We start from the raw sequence: 16,241 nt of genomic DNA, 5'->3' as shown, positions 1-16,241 counted from the left end.
TAAAATACCAAATGTATATATATATATATATTCAAGGAATTGAAAATTGGTGAAGGATGAAAATTAAGTGAAAATAGATTAAAATTCCACATGTGTATAAATTTATCATGTATATATTTAAGGAATTGAAATTAGTAAGGAATGAAAATTAAGTGAAAATACATAGTGCGTACTACCTTCCCCACTCCTACATTCTGAACTGGGTTTTAATACTGGATTTTTTCTGGGCCGCCCTGGTTTTCGTTTTTCTGGCTGCTGAACTGGTCCTGCACCCATGCCTGTCAAATTTTTTGTTGTTGGTGGAATATCAGATAAAAACTTGTGTCTTTTCTTTGGGGGAACATTTGGGACATATTGCTGCAAACCAAGGTCATCGTCAGAGTGATTCCAAGAAGGAAAAAATTTCTTCTCTTTGAAACTAAACAATTTCCTATGAAATGACTTCATTTTGGATTTTTTCTCCATGATCTGTAAAGCAAAGTCCCTACTGCGAGAAGTTTTCAACCTTTTCACTTTTTCTGACTCAAAAGGATGTCTTATGTCTTTCTTTTTAGATTTCACATTGATTTTGGTTAATTTGAAAATGCTTGGTAATGGCACTTCTCCAGGCTTCACTCTTATGAAGGTTTCCTCAGGACGAGATATGGCCAAAAGGTGAAAATTGTCTATCACATACTCCAAGTTATTCAGAAATAGAGGGTCAACAATGTTTCTATGTTTGGATCTGAAGTTGATCAACTTTTCTTTCTTTTTCTTCAGTTTTTGCTGCTGTTTCATTTTCTGTAGAAAATGCCTATTTTCATCCCCATCTTCTGGATCAGAATCAAAATTACTAGACGCCAAGATATTGGACTTACTTGTAAAACCAAGTAGTGTCTTAGCACTTGATAATTTGAATTTGGGCGAGGATGAGAATGCATTGTATTTATCAGTAAAGCTACCCCCAGAGAATTCTGTGGGGGTAACTGTGTACTTCTTTTTCTTGCGACCTCTTTTACTTTTCAAGTTTCCATGTTTACGCATCATGACATGCAACTTAGGTTTCCGAATCTTTGGAACCTGTTTTAGCTTTGACTCAGCACTGTGCTGTTGTCCAACTGAAGGCACTGGGTCAAAGGTTGGTTCTATGGAATTTAGCTCATCCTCAATGGAACTCTCATGCAAGTCGTCAAGAGCTAACATGCTGGGGTTATGAAACTGTGAAGATATGGAATTCTGAACACTTTGGATAATGGACTCCAATTCTCTGTCCTCAGATTCATTATCTACACTAGATGTAGGAAATTGATCAAATCCATGCCTATCTGAGGATGTTGAGGGCAAGGATGCTTCAGGTTTCAGTGGCCTTTTCCTTGGTCTTCCTACCTTTCTCCTCTCTGGAGGTTTTTGAAATGGCACAGGGGATGGTGCCCTCATTTGATAAATAGGAGGTTTAAAAGAAAACGATGAACTTTCCACACTGGAGGTGGACTTAGCTGGAGAGATGTCTGATAGATTTTGAAGGTAGTTGTTGTGAGCCTCAGAGAGTGATGACTCTGATGATTTAGATGGTGATATGTCCGAAAAGTTGATTACATCCGAGTTAGCATCAATCTGAGAGAGTTGGTCCAAAATATTTTCAGGTAAAATCAGACCAGACTCAACCTCAGTTGAGGAAGTTTTTTTCGTACCAGGGGCAGTGCTTGTTTTTTGAGAATTATTTACACCTTTAGAATGATTTACACCAGCTCTTGCGAGAAGCGTCTTCTTATTTAGAGAGCCTTTAGGCCGTCCTGGTCCTCTTTTAGCAGCTTGAGCTGAAACCACTTTAGGTGGCCTACCAGGGCCCCTTTTCTTGAAGGTGGGCTTTCCTGGGGGTCGACCTGGCCCCCTTCCACCACCAGAAATTTTTGCTTTTCCTTGACCTGGGGGTCGTCCCACACTGCGCTTCTTTATTGGCTTATCTCCCTCATGAAACTCGTACACATCAAATGCCTTCTTGAGAACCTTTTCACTGTTCTTCTTGTGTTTTGTGTATTTACGCTTCTTTGGTTGTGGTGGCTCATCCTCCTCTTGAACCCTATCTGGACACTGTGCCAGCCTCTCTTGCAGTGAAGGGCCTGGGATTAATGGCACAGAGAACGAATTGTCTTCCTTCGAAATTGTGTCATCAACCTGAACTGGCATTTTACCCGTAGTCAACAATGTACTGCTCTTATGGAGTCGCAAAAACTCGGCTCTTTTAGGTACTCGGCCAACGCTTTTCTTTTTTGGAGATGGTGAGTGAGAAGAGGATGTATCACTACTGCTGCAACAACCCAAAATGTTATCACCCAAGTTTGTATTCACAACTAAACTATCACAGTGTGGAGAGCCCATATCAAACTCTTTATCATGCCTATGGTTTGATTTTTGCAAATCAACCCCTGATCCCCCATTCATGGCATCTTGTTTTTGACAGGAAGATGCCATTTCACAAGACACAGTTTCAGCAGAATCCAGTTTTTCACTTGTTTGAACACAACAAATGTCACTAGTGTAAACCCCCACATTTACTTTTGAATTTATATCCGACAATGTCACAGATATTGGAGATTCATTTCCAACAGGTGAATCTGCTAAAGATATGCCACTATCTGGTGACACATTGGACTGCATGTTGTCCAAGCGAGAGAAACTTTCCTGCTGATCATGAACACTTCCTGGACGGGTGCGATCCGACATAGCATCAGATTCATCTCCACTTCTCGTATTCCTGAAAATGAATTCATTTCTAGCAACATCGGCAGCCAGTTTAGACGAATTAATTTCACATGGAATTTCACTTTCTTTTTCTATGTCACAATTCGATGGTCTTTGCTTAGATTTATTTGCCTTGAGTGGCCTTCGTTTCTTTTGAGATTTACTGTCTGCTTCAGATGATATGTTGTTTAGAGCAGTGTTCATCATTTTATCAAAAATATTGTCATGGAGATTCGAACATTCAGACTCCGGTATTTCATTTGTATGTTCACATTCACTTTCAGAGTTGTCATCTTTTGTTGCTTCAGAGACCACCAGATTTTTCTTCCTTGATGCCAAAGATTTGGTCTTCTCTCTTATTTTGTCTAAGTTTCCCACATCCTTAACACTCCCTGCTTTTGATGCCATCTTTCTGTAGTGTCTTTTTAACGGTGAGCTCTTTTTATCCAGTAAGACATAGCATTTACTTGAAAATTTGTCTTTACTCCCATTTGAGGAAATTTTGGCTTCATCTAACACTTGTTCTTCTACACCTGATGACTGCACAAATTGTTGGAATGTATTCTGAAATCCTTCAGATGACTGATTTGACCCTTCCTCCGTATAATTACTAGCATTGGGTCCTTCAGCATCATACGTGGATTCACTTGTGTGTTCGTTGGAATCATTTGGATGTTCCATCCTTGTTGAGGATTTTCTCACATACTGCTCAGGATTGGTTCTACATGATTGCTACAATCAAAGTGAAATTCTAGGTAAAGTTTATCAGTTTTTAAATTCTCATTGCATATTGTAATCTTCACATACAGTGATATTATTTCATGGCAATCAAAATACGTAATAATGTTTAATCAAGTCTTAATCTTCAGAAGATCGTCTGTATCTTTAAAAAACAAAACCAAATACGTTTAAACAACCTTTACCCCTGTGTCAACAAATACACTGTCTTCCTCATTTAGTCTGGAGCCCTGTCCTTCGTCATAACTAGGGGAAGATGAAGAAGATGAACTTTTTTGTTTAGCTGATATGGTAAGCTTTAACTGCCCTTGTTTAAAATTAGTCCCTTGGACAGAGAACTCCTTTTCAGATGAACTGGCGTTATCGCTGTCAGAAGACTCTGCTGTACTGGAGTGAGGAGATTCGCTGCTATATACATGGGAAGTCACTTCTGGGTCCTCTCTGTTCATTTCTCAGTCATGATCCATATCATGGATCTCATCAATAAATCACCAAAAGTGACTGCAACAATATAAAGAGAACAAAATAAAACATTACTCTCAGAATTTTTTTATTAAAGCAATTTAAAGTATAGCTTAAAAATTCCTTGTGAAAAACTTAACAACGTGCATTGTCTTCTCTTGTCGTTGTTTTGCATATATCACTTACAACTGTGTAACATACAAACACAAGAGTGCCATAAACAATGATAAACAACAAGCACAAAAATCCTTCTTACCCGCCAAAATGTGCACCTGTTTATATTCATTTAAATCTGATCTACTTTAAATGAAAAGAAATCAGTCTAAGTAGCCATACACTCTAGTATTTACCTGTTATGTCGTACAATTGATCTAATTAGCAAGATTGATTACTCATACGATTATCAAAACATCCTAAAATCTACGCCATACCTATCGCTGATCAAATATGGCGTCTGTGGTTGAGAACCGACGGGGATTTTGAAAACGAGATTGTTTTGTTTCGCATCACGACATGATATATAAAAGATGATAATCCACTTTGTGCGTTTGGTTTTCAATTTGAAATTTTACTTTCAGATTGAGAATTGTGTATAAATAAATCAAAACATTAAAATTTTGTATTTTAATCTTAAGGTCAAGGTCTTCGTCGAAAACGATAATTTCCCCATTCGTGTTTGGTGTGTTTTGGTACAGCAAAATTTAATTAAGATTTTTACTAAATATAAAAAATCCAAATTTGTATTTAGTTTTGCATTTTACAAAAATATAAATTCAAAGAATAAATTTTAATTCAAAAATATATTCTATTCAATATGTCTGCCTCCATGAACTGAAATTGACGTCGTGATTGTAGAAAATTGTACAGACATAATTACAAGCTAAGTTTAAATAAGAAGAAATGCAATGACAGCTTAAAAACTTATCATGGCTTCTGTGATATATAGAATAGTATCGAAACAACCATCAGGTATATGTTTATCTTACATAAAGTGAATTTAAATGGCGTTCGAATTTCCTCTAGATTATGACATTACACAAATATTGACTGAAGTTAAGGGCAGCTTATTTATGCATGCCCTTATGGGACGAAATGTTGCCCTTTTCAAAGGTGCAAACATAATCAATGCTGACAAATACATAACCAACATTTGTTTTGTAATAAGAAAAAACACAAACTCAAGAAAGGAGAGGGTTTAAAAAAAAACAAATCAAGCTAATTTCTCAGCCCAACGCTTAGAAGACACGAGTTTAACTTTGTGCAGTCCATTTTCTAAATATCTTTGTCTCTTGCAACATTCAGCTGGTCATGAGAATCACACTAATAAGGTTCTAACTAACTCCTCTTATACCCTCTATAATTCTCAAATCCGCACATCTGTTTAAAAGGGCCTAGCCTAACTGTTGATTAAAATTTTAATTGACTATCCACCATTTGAGTCAGTGTGACTCCTTCAAAATAACTTTTCTATAAACTAGCTGTTGAAATGGCAAGATAGTGGCAAATTAATTTGCATTTCTTATGTGCATAAAGTTATATAACCAAATAATTTAAATGATAATTTAGATATTTGATTCTTTAAGTTATATAGCTCTCTCTTTCTCTCTCTCTCTTAGATAAAGTGCACACAAGCTTAGTTGTCATAGAAACAAATTTTTCTAGTCCTTAAATAAAAATAATTATTGTTAGTTAAAATGTCATGCCTTAATGTTAAGTCTTCTTTTACAACCATTTTAACAAGGCCTTGGACTTTCAGTAGGACATGACTATCTATTTTTTTGGTCAAAACAAGTTGAAAATGGTTCTAAGTGAAATATACACCCATTGCATAGTTTTAGCTCAAAAGCCAGACAAATCTTGTTGATTTCCAAGAGCAATGACTGAGTGGTCACTAATGAAATAGACAGGCGTACGTCACAATGCTGTTTGAAACCAACTACCCAAAGTTCAAGCTCTTATTAAAACGGTTCTAATTTTTTTTCTTTCACTCTTTAAAAGGATATTGCATAAATTCATCACTGCTTAGATCTTCCTCATCTCTGAAATGCTGGCAGAGGTGTGTTACAACATTTAGAACAGAGATCTCTGACCCAGTAAGTACTACATCATAATTATAGTCTTTTTTTGCATCTTTAATAGTGACAACTTAATTTCACAGTTGTCTAGTGAAATACTGGCTTTGCAACAACAAAGATTTGCAATGTTAAGTCTTTGTTTTAAAGCATATAATTTATATAAATACTGGGCTACAACTAAGAGTTTCTCACAAAGACTTAAAAAGTCACAAACACAACTAAAAGTTTGAATATTGAAATCTAAATAATATATGTTGCATTGTTACAGTTAATAATCTAGCATAATCTCTTTGATGTATAGATAAAGAACAGATTAATGGAAATGGTTTATAACTTGTTTTGCAGTCAGAACATTCTTTTGAACATGAAGGACAGTTTTACACCATACCGAAGAAGGATGTACAGAAAATCTTTATGTTGAACTGGATGAGTCCACATGAAAAGAATATGGTAGGCTCTTCCTAAGATGTCTAGCCACTATTCATATAAATATGATGGTTGGCATGTGCACTTAACTATGCTGTCAATAGGTGATATTAATTAACAAATTGGTACCCATACTGCATAAATGGTTAGGCAGTTCCCTTACCAAAAAGCGGAAATTAAACATGCCGCATATGCATATGAAGGTACTCGAAATGTACCGTTCTGCAATGGGTGCTTCTCACAATTTCAGCGGATATTAATTTCTCTCATTTAATTGGGACTCTACAGGGAGCAATAAGTTTTGATTTTTTTTTTTTTGTTTCAGAACAAAATGTTTCAAGAGTTTAGTATTCTAATTAGAAGACCAGCTTTGGAAGTCATGGACATTTTGAAGAGGTTGAACTACAACTATCCACTGACAAGATTTCTTCTCTGTATCCTTGTCATAATACACATGTATATCAATGATAACAGTATATGTAGAATATTATTTGAAGTTTTTATATATAAACTGAAGAGTGTGTATTGATTTAGTCAAGACTACCAGTATTTACTGGAACTATTATAAGTTGAATCAAGAAAAGTAAATACCAGGTAATAGAGGGATTTAAGCAGTTATACTATAAACAGGGAAATATTCGGCCCTGTTTTATATTCGCCCTTTAGCCCTCATTGTCAGTGGGCAAATTTAAGACTGAGTGAATTCAAATGTTCAAATTATCTCTCTTTAAACACAACTTTACCCGGGGAAATTCAAGATGGGACGAAACCGTTTGCAAGTGAAGAAGGACGAAAACAACATGGGGTGAAAATAGCCCTGTATACAGTACATTAAAATTTTCAGCAATATTAATTTTTAACATCAAGATATATGTATTATGAAAAACATGATTATAGAAATAGTACTAGTGACTAAACTACTTGTGATATCAATACTAAAGGAGAACAGAGCAACTTGAAGTAAAAATAGTGTGCAAGTCATGACTTCTTTCTCTTTTAATATTGCGTAAATATTCGAAGGTCATTTTATGTAAACTTAACAAAATGTAGATGGAGAAATGAATGCTGGTAAAAAGTTTACAATGACACACATAATGCATTACTGTCGGAGCCAGAACTGGGTCCTATTGACCGTGCCTTGGGGTGAGTGAAATGCTGTTTGATTTCATGTGTTACTAGTATGTTTTTGTGATAGTATATATTGCGCTCTGCCTTGCAGGCATGCTATTGTGATCAGTCTGTTTGTCCATCTGTCTGTCAGTTGTCCTTTTTACATCACTTGGCCCAATTTTGCATAATCTTCACACGCAAAGTACCTTGAGTTGAGTTTTTGCAGTGACCTTGAATCAAGTTTTTAGATCAGAGGTCATTATCAAAGTAAAGCTTTGTGTAAAATATTTTTTCTCTCATTCTCATTCTGGCTCATAGAGAGGTAAAGGGTTTTAATGACCTTGGACCTTCCAGTTACCTTGAACCACGTTTCAACATCAAAAGTAAAGGTTATAGAAAACCTCTGCGAAAAATCATCCTTGGGAACAAATTCTTCACCCTTTACTTTGGCCCCAACTTACCCACTCTTCCAAAGACCGCCTGTAGGAAAGGGTGTGCATTGACCTTGAACCAAGTCTTTAGGTCAAGTGACAATGTCATAATTGATTTCCATGTGAATCCTCACTGAGACTTTATTTCCTTTTTCTCTTAGCGTCATCTGCCTTAACAGTCATTCATAGAGGGCTTATTTAATAAGCTAACAATGACCTTGAACTAAATTTCTTAGTCGGAGGTTAATGTCAAGCAAAGTTCTTCTGTGCTTTATTAAAGAGGGACCCTTTGAGATATTGACCATCTGAATTATGTCTGATTCATGAGTTTATTATTTAATATCTTTCATTATAAGGAATAAATGAATGAAAATACTCTGATTATCAGAGTCTTATATAGGATTTAACAAGTGTAACTAATGGATTTTAATCGCAGTACTTTTATAAGATTATCACACACTAGTTCAGAAGTGAAATGGTTTAAAATACATGAGCACTTTTCCAAATAAAATATATTTGTGTACTTTTCTTTTATGTCTTAGTGGTTTACCTTAAACACTGTCATTTTTAAATAATATGTCCAAAGGTCAATGTTCCCTATTCCCTATTTTGCTAAGGGGTGTACATTACATCATTTCTTATCAACTGAAGTCAATCTAGCGATGATTAAAATCATACCCAATGATCCTCATTATTAAGTTGTTATATGATGTAGTAGTCTACTGAATCAGACAAGGGAATCCAATTTTGATTACTTGTAGATAATTTGGATTACTTGTAGATAATTTGGATTACTTGTAGATAATTTGGATTACTTGTAGATAAGTAAAATTTTTCCCATAGCCAAGATTTTATATTATGTGTACCAGTAGACAAAATTCTACCATGATTGAACTCTCCAACTACAGTACATGTGATTGGTCCTTTTCTTGAATATACCTGGTATTATCAATGAATATAGTCACACTTATGATTTGTTCAAGTATATATATCAATGTCCCATCTTTAAGTAATTTTGATAAATATAGCTAAATATTTGATGTGAAAGCAGCATTTCCAAGAAGGTAAGTGAAAGTTAAACCTCTCACTTGTTTTATCATATTGAAAAGTTTCACAATATTGGATAGATAGCAGCAGTGAGAGTTTGGTGCAAGATACTCATCTATAGGGTTCCTTTGATATGTGTGGTGTTTTGTATTGTTAGCCAATGAGTGGAACTGCAAGAGACTGGATGTTTCATTCAACCACCACAAGGAATCTCTCTTCGATCTACCTGTTCACTCCAAAATCCTCCTTGAAGATTTTCTACTTAAAAACATGAGTTTAATTAAAGAATTCACAGTGAGTATGATTAATACTCCTTTTTTCTGTTAAACAACTGCATTCATGTTCTTCAATGAATTTACTCCACAGAAATATGAAAATTGTAATATCAATTAATTTCCTGTGCATCAACAAGTTCTTGGACTTTATACTTTTGTGTCTTTACTGTGAGTGTACATTAGCATCTAGTTTGTATTTTTATTAGCTTTGGTACTCACTGTGTATTTTGTTTTGTAGACTTCTACTACATATGAGTTTTCTGAACATGAAGCATCAGAGCAAGGAATACCCCTGACAGATTTAATTTCTTTTGTAAGTAGAGTACAGAAGATATGGTTTTACATAAACACACAGAGTTGATCTTAACTACCATAAATATAGGATGGGGAGGAAGGATATTTCATATGCATGATTGTTTTCTCTTACCAAAATGAATAAATTAAAGAGTTCTTGGGCATTTAATAATTTTCCTCCTCCAGACCAAAATGAGTTATAAATATTAGAGAAAAGTGTTGCCTCTGCTAGGGTTTGAACCCAGGTCCTCCGACATGTAATCAAAGATCTCTGGTCCTCACAAGGTTCGATAACTCTTAATTATCCGGAATTTTTTATTTGTTCCATAAATCTACCTTTTTTATGGACAAATTGAATTAGTCTTAAAGTTTTAATATAACGCAAAGTCATTCAACGACCTGCTTGGCTTAGTGGCTCCATGGAGACCTACTACCTAGAGGTAAAGGGGTTGGAGCCATCGACGCATCGATACAAGCGTTTGGTTTTTTTAATTTGAACTCAAGTCTACGTTATTTATTCCATTATATCCATTGTGGCCAAAATTGCAATAACTTTGTAAAATGCATGGATACCATAAAAAAATTCTTTTTATTTTAGTTTATTAATAAAGTTTGAAGGATAAATAACATTTTTTGATGAAAAAAAAACTTTGAGGCTGAGAGTCAGAGAACCTAATAAACTGTTTGTCTTCCTCCCATCAGTGTTTTATATATTATCCATGGTAACAGGGGCTTTTACTTTATATAAAATTGTGTATGACTGACCAAGTACCATGACCTTGAAATGAAATTTAAAGGTCAAGGTCACTAGTAGGCAAGTCCTAATATTACTGTTGCTGTAATATACATGTACATGGGAGGTTTTTTTTCTTTTCAAAAACTGTGAAGGAAGGGGGGGGGAGGGAGGTGGATTATTTTCCCCAATTAAGTCATTAGATTATATGATATAAAAATAATTTTAGAAGTTTGTAACAGATGCACAGGGTATAATTCATTCCTTTTGAAAGAATGATTCTGATCAATATTGCTCATTGGAAAATCTTTTAGAAGATTTGCCAAAGTAATATGTTTAAGCATCCATATGTTCAAGCTGTGACTTGAGTAAACATTTACCATTCTTTGAGTTATGTTGTAACTGATAACCTTTAATTATTCAATGATTTTTAGTCAAAAACATCACCAATGCTGAAAGTCTAAGTGAAAGAAAATTGAAAACAAATAAAAAAAGATTTATACACTCATATGCTACTATTTATGTAAACAATTTTTGCCATAGTCCAAGATTGATTACTTTAATGATAACCTTTAATTGCTTTTTACCTTGAAATTGCAGGGAATTACAAGAATGAAGTTTGCAAATGATGTTGTTGGAGCACTATTAAAGGAACTGCAAATTCTAGCAAACAATGACAAGTATGTAACATTATAGTCAATATAGTTGGTCGATCTAAATGCAATTTGAAATGAATGTAAAGATCCACTCCCATACTTGCTACATGCACATAAACAATATATATATAACAATATATGTTGAATACTATTGCATACTTGGTATTAGTTTTATAAAAATGTTTTATGAAGCAAGTGATGGAACAAATTAAATTTCTAATTTTATAGGATTAAAGTTGTAGTATTATAATCATTAATCACATTAAATTAACATCTACCAAGTATTATTCCCTCTATTTCTTACGAAAACTTATAGTTAATTCATAGCTCTATAGAAACAGCCACACTGAAATGTACATGCCCCCTTTATCGATTGGTCGAAATCTACAGTGGCTGAAACTGACAAGAAACTGACCGGACTGAAATTGACATGCCCTGTTTATCAATTGGTCAAAACCTACATATACATAAGAAAAATCATGGACTGCACGAAATAATCATAATAGCTAACGTACTTAATATGTACTTAAACAGTAATGTAAATGTAGTAAAATTAACTTACTTTTCATAAACAATTTATTAATTAGTTAAAAGAAAGATGTTGATATAAACAACAATATGCTTTTTTTTATGATTCGTGCAGGTTATGAAGGTAGCGATCATTGGAGAAAAAATTTACAGATACTGCTAATGCGGGTTATGTATTTTTAGTGCAATGTCGCTACCAACATATCCCGAATGAATTGCCAAAGAAAGCATTTCATTGTTTAAATTATTCAAATATGAGTTGCGATTATACTGATATTACGGGACAATTTGCATGATTTTGATGTTTCTTTTTAGTTTGCAAAATGTCTTAAATTTTTTCAACTGTTATTTCTCTTTTTATACTCATGCAAACAAACATTAGCAGAAACTCTGTTTGTGTATTATATTAGGCTGATATTTTTTTTTTTTTTCATTTTCATTTTCATTGTGAGAAAAGAATGTGAGAAATGATTACTACATTTGTAGTAATCATTTCTCACATTCTATTTATCATTATCAATCAATAAGTCAAGCATTTTGCCTAATGAACTTCCTACACATCGAATTATAACATTTATGAATTATTCTCTTACGAAAGGGTAATGAAAAAAACAACTCTTTCTTCTTTCAGAATAAAGCTTTTAGTTACCATAAGGGGCATCAACTCATTTTGGAGAAAGACTGGCCAGAAAAAAGAAAAAGTACAAGAGGTACAACTTTGATAAAAACCACCTACAAGGCGTTTCATATGATCAATTAACTAGGTTGGTCATGTGATGAAAATGTAAAATGCCACCAATATAGTAAAATGTGACGGGGTTTCCCATTCTTAGTTCTAAGCAGAAAACATTCACATTTAATTTATAAGAAATATTATATTAGGGAATGTTTTAGATTTTACCCTTCACATGCATGTTGCCCTCTGATTCATCTTAAGAACACTGGAATTGTAGAAGCAAGTAAAATTAATTAGATCAGATTACAGTACCGGTACTACATGTATATCTATCAATCAATTTTGTTTTGTTTTAGATACATGCCCAGCAGTTGACACTTGTAAACCAGTTCATGGAGCTCCTACAATCAGATACTGTAAGGACATTTTTTTATGTGATTTAATTTAAAATAAAAGTTCAATGTTATATTTTTGAAATATTGCTTACTGGTAAAACCTTACTCTGTTGTTTTCAGAAAAATGCTGTTGCAATGTGTTCAACAGAAAGTTGGGTTAATGATGTGACAGACAGAAAATCATATCTTCCTACTGAGCTAATGGGTAAAGAGGTAAGGCAATGACAATCTTGAATATTTTATAGACCATGCATCTATATCCATTCTTTGAAACCTGTAGTCAGTCTTGCCTCCCTTAGTAACCCACATAGGTCTCACTTCTAATACATTGTACCCCCTTGGAGATAAGAGATTTGAGACCAATGGATGTCTGAAGAGAGGGAAGACCAACTTAGGGTTTCTGATTGTTCCCAATTCTACAAGTGTCCATTTTTTTGAACAATCAAATTTAAAACAGGCAAAAATCTTTGTGGTACGGTAGAATGACTTCCCAAAAAAAAAACCAGATATCAAGGGAATATTAATGATTTTTGATTGCATGCTGTTTAAAAGTTTACACCCTATATCATTCTTACAGGGCGTCGACTTTCTTGAGCCATTTTTACCCATTGAGGTCCCAAAATACGGTAATGCAGAACTACAGAGTGTAATGGACTACTATATTGACAGGAGATGGATTCAGGCTCCAGAGGGTACTTATCAAAATTGTAGAAACATGCATTTGTTGGTAAAAAGCCAATACAAGTTATTAATTGAAAAAGAAAATGGATACTAATGTTTGATATGACTATTAAACAAGAAACGCAAACTGAAGAATTTTTAAAATTGTAAGTGAAAAATTACATTTTTCATCTTGTATGTACTTCAAATTTTTTATAATTTTTATGTCTTTCAGCAAAAACACTGGATGGGAGGGCTCAAATAAAGTTCCTCAGTGGTCACAATCCTTATCAACTATACAGAGTGTGTGTGCCACTGTAGTGGAAATTTATAAGACTTTGAATTTTGAAGAAAGAAAAAACCCAGAAATTTATTCATATAATAAAAGACAAAAAATATTATTATCTTGTTTGATATTTTATTTGGTGAAAAATTAAACAAAGAAGGATATATAGTGTTAAGTGGAGACAGAGGTTAAAAAAAAATATAGGCATATTGCATATTGGGTTTAAATTCATTGGTCATATTGATAGTAAGACTCGAGACATGGGGAACTGTCATTGCTCTGGAAGATGACTCTCCCCAGGAAGAGACAGCCAGTGTTTACGCTTCCAGCGTTTGTGAATGACCTCTTCCACTTCCTCCCAGGATTCCACCACAGCGGTCCCAGATGGATGATCATCACTTGTAGAGGTGCTCAAAAGGTGGACCTCTGATGTGTAGTCATTCTCAGGGAGAGAGGAAGGGCTTATGGATTGCATTGGTGGATTTAATTTTTCTTCAAATTTCTTTGAAGTCAATGCTGATAGTTTAAGTTCTGTTGATCTATGGGTTTCTTTCTTATAATCTGGTAAATTTTCTTTTACATCAGATTCCAAGTACTTGCAAAAAAAAACCCATAGTAATTTACAGTGAAGCTCAATATATTTTGAAAACTGACATGTCAAACACATGCAAGAATATTAATTCCATTTTTGGATCCACAAAAATAAAAACATAGTATAAAAAAAGCATTAAAGCATTAGAATTTTCATAAATTTACTATATGTATTACCAAAAGTCTGAATATTAATTAAAGAGGGTGGTATTTACTTTAATGGTTTGATTTGGTGACAATCAAAACACACATAGGCGTCGGAACCGGGGGGGGGGGGGGGTCACTGTTTTTTATAAGTTGGAAATAACCAAAACTTTTTTTTGCTGGTAAAGATTTTTGATAAGTCTAGACCCCCCCTTCCCTTTAAATTTGCTTCCGATGCCACTGACAGACATACAATAATAATGGCATATAGCTTGTGAATAAAAATGGAAGGAAAATCGTACTACCTTATAGTGGGGTACAGCTGGAGTTTCCCTGTCACCCTCACTGGGATATAAAAAAAACAATGGTGAACATTAATATGCACCAATACTACATGTACATCGCTTATACATACAGATTAAATTAATATACCAACATCTTTGTTATCCATTTGACTGTCACCCATCTTAATTAACCAACGTTGTTGGTTTTGACATGATTCAACATTTATGATAAGCCCGATATATAGCCCCTTTAGTCGTACAGTAATGCATTAAACTTTGAGAATTTATGATTTGTACATGCCTTACTGTTCTGGCAAACTTTGACTTCACTTCATAAAGATGACTGTTGATATTGGGAAAACCTTTCTCTTTCTCTTGAACTGTATTTTTCTTTCGTTTTCTATCACGTTACAATAAAATGCAAATGAAAGTACAGGCATAAACACATATCACTACATGTAATGCTTATACATGTAAGTGATTTATATAACGCAATGCATTTTGATTAAATATTCATAAAAATAAATATTGACATGAAAAACCTTGCTTGTAATAACTGATTTGGGTGTGGAAGTTGACTATGGGAGACACCTTGTATGAAGGGAAAAGCATCATTGCCACTGCCATCATTATCACCCAACTTCTTTTCTGGAAACACATCCTTGTAATACATTGTAGGAGAGAAATATCAACATTTTCTGCTTCACCATTTTCAATGAGGACACGTTAAAGGAAATGTTGAAGATCTCTATCTTTTCTTGATTGATGAAAATAAATCGTATTTATCTATATCTAATAGAACCTTTTCTGTAAGTACAATAATATATCATGACTGAGGTACTTAACGTAATACATTTTACTGTATTAAAATTACTGCCGCCGTAATCAAAAATATGCTCAGCTTCTGCAGGGGCTGCTGCTCCGTCCCCCTGCTTTCAAAGATTTTGTCCCTAGCTACGCCATTGCTAGAGTTCACCAAACATAAAAAACTAACCTTTTGATAGGCATCTGCGACCACTGGCTTTCCAATGAAAGTTGCATTACTACATTGTCTACAAAAATATTTGTTATAAAAGATTTGCATGTATAGTAGTATAGTATAGTATTGAAATTATATGTTAAAAACTTTATGTCAGTCGGACCAACATTCAATTAAAATTTATGTATATAAAAAATATGCAGTGTCTAAATTTACCCATCATTAAGATGAACAGAATCATTTTTATCTCCAGTTTGTACCGTGGGATTTCGATTACTTCTTGTGGCAGTTCTAGAGGCTCTACAAGAAACAGAAATACATGAATTATCTTATTTTAAAGGTATATACTTTAAAAGTATACTTGAAGTACATTTAAGTTATGTCCAATAATTAAAAATTTCCCCTCTTACTTCCCAAAAGGTAAGTTGTACTTGTTTCTACGTGACTTATTCATTTTTCAATCGAGCTTGGAATAATTTTTCGTCTGCTATATCAATGATTCCGAACCCGATGCATTTTATATGGTTTTAAGTCTTTTCTCTTTTTAGTATGGCTTAGAAATATTATTCCTTTATAATTCTCTATTTTGTTTATTTGATTTACACAATGCACAAAGGCAGAGATTTTTAGGCCCCAAGAATGTATTAGCCTTTTCCGGATTAAATATGTCTGACGTCTTATTTCCTCACGTATTGAGATCTGTATCCAAGGAAACGTTACCAAGGTTCCA

General features: G+C 34.0%; 3 protein-coding genes across 6 annotated transcripts in view; 1 reads left to right on the top strand and 2 right to left on the bottom strand.

Moving 5' to 3' along the window:
• The window catches only part of LOC128175574 (uncharacterized), a 25,198-nt gene extending 20,753 nt beyond the window's left edge, over positions 1 to 4,445 (bottom strand). For 2 of the 4 annotated variants that reach the window (XM_052841323.1, XM_052841326.1), the window contains exons 1-3: positions 4,272 to 4,395; positions 3,639 to 3,960; positions 177 to 3,453 (exon numbers count right to left, since the gene is read on the bottom strand). In XM_052841323.1, coding sequence (XP_052697283.1) covers positions 177 to 3,453; positions 3,639 to 3,908 — 3,547 coding nt within the window. In that variant the 5' untranslated portion in view covers positions 3,909 to 3,960; positions 4,272 to 4,395. Of the gene's footprint in view, positions 1 to 176; positions 3,454 to 3,638; positions 3,961 to 4,271 lie in introns of all 4 variants that reach the window. The other 2 variants (XM_052841324.1, XM_052841325.1) reach the window with 2 other exon arrangements.
• A 278-nt stretch (positions 4,446 to 4,723) lies between these two features.
• LOC128178787 (28S ribosomal protein S29, mitochondrial-like) lies at positions 4,724 to 13,628 on the top strand. The gene is made up of 13 exons (XM_052846114.1): positions 4,724 to 4,890; positions 5,920 to 6,014; positions 6,342 to 6,446; positions 6,748 to 6,856; positions 7,473 to 7,565; positions 9,168 to 9,304; positions 9,524 to 9,598; positions 10,913 to 10,992; positions 12,128 to 12,206; positions 12,529 to 12,588; positions 12,688 to 12,780; positions 13,145 to 13,259; positions 13,463 to 13,628. The coding sequence occupies exons 1-13, from the start codon at positions 4,848 to 4,850 to the stop codon at positions 13,546 to 13,548; spliced, it is 1,170 nt and encodes a 389-aa protein (XP_052702074.1). The 5' UTR covers positions 4,724 to 4,847; the 3' UTR covers positions 13,549 to 13,628.
• Positions 13,629 to 13,634: 6 nt separating this feature from the next.
• Positions 13,635 to 15,994, bottom strand: LOC128178788 (uncharacterized). The gene is made up of 7 exons (XM_052846115.1): positions 15,922 to 15,994; positions 15,728 to 15,811; positions 15,527 to 15,584; positions 15,075 to 15,193; positions 14,834 to 14,932; positions 14,554 to 14,593; positions 13,635 to 14,108 (listed from the first exon to the last, which is right to left on the bottom strand). The coding sequence occupies exons 1-7, from the start codon at positions 15,963 to 15,965 to the stop codon at positions 13,785 to 13,787; spliced, it is 768 nt and encodes a 255-aa protein (XP_052702075.1). The 5' UTR covers positions 15,966 to 15,994; the 3' UTR covers positions 13,635 to 13,784.
• Positions 15,995 to 16,241: the final 247 nt, after the last annotated feature.

Source organism: Crassostrea angulata, chromosome 3 (genome assembly GCF_025612915.1).
Source record: "Crassostrea angulata isolate pt1a10 chromosome 3, ASM2561291v2, whole genome shotgun sequence".
Classification (NCBI taxonomy): domain Eukaryota; kingdom Metazoa; phylum Mollusca; class Bivalvia; order Ostreida; family Ostreidae; genus Magallana; species Magallana angulata.
The sequence above is the reverse complement of the archived record's forward strand: the minus strand, read 5'-3'. Positions and strand labels throughout refer to the sequence as shown.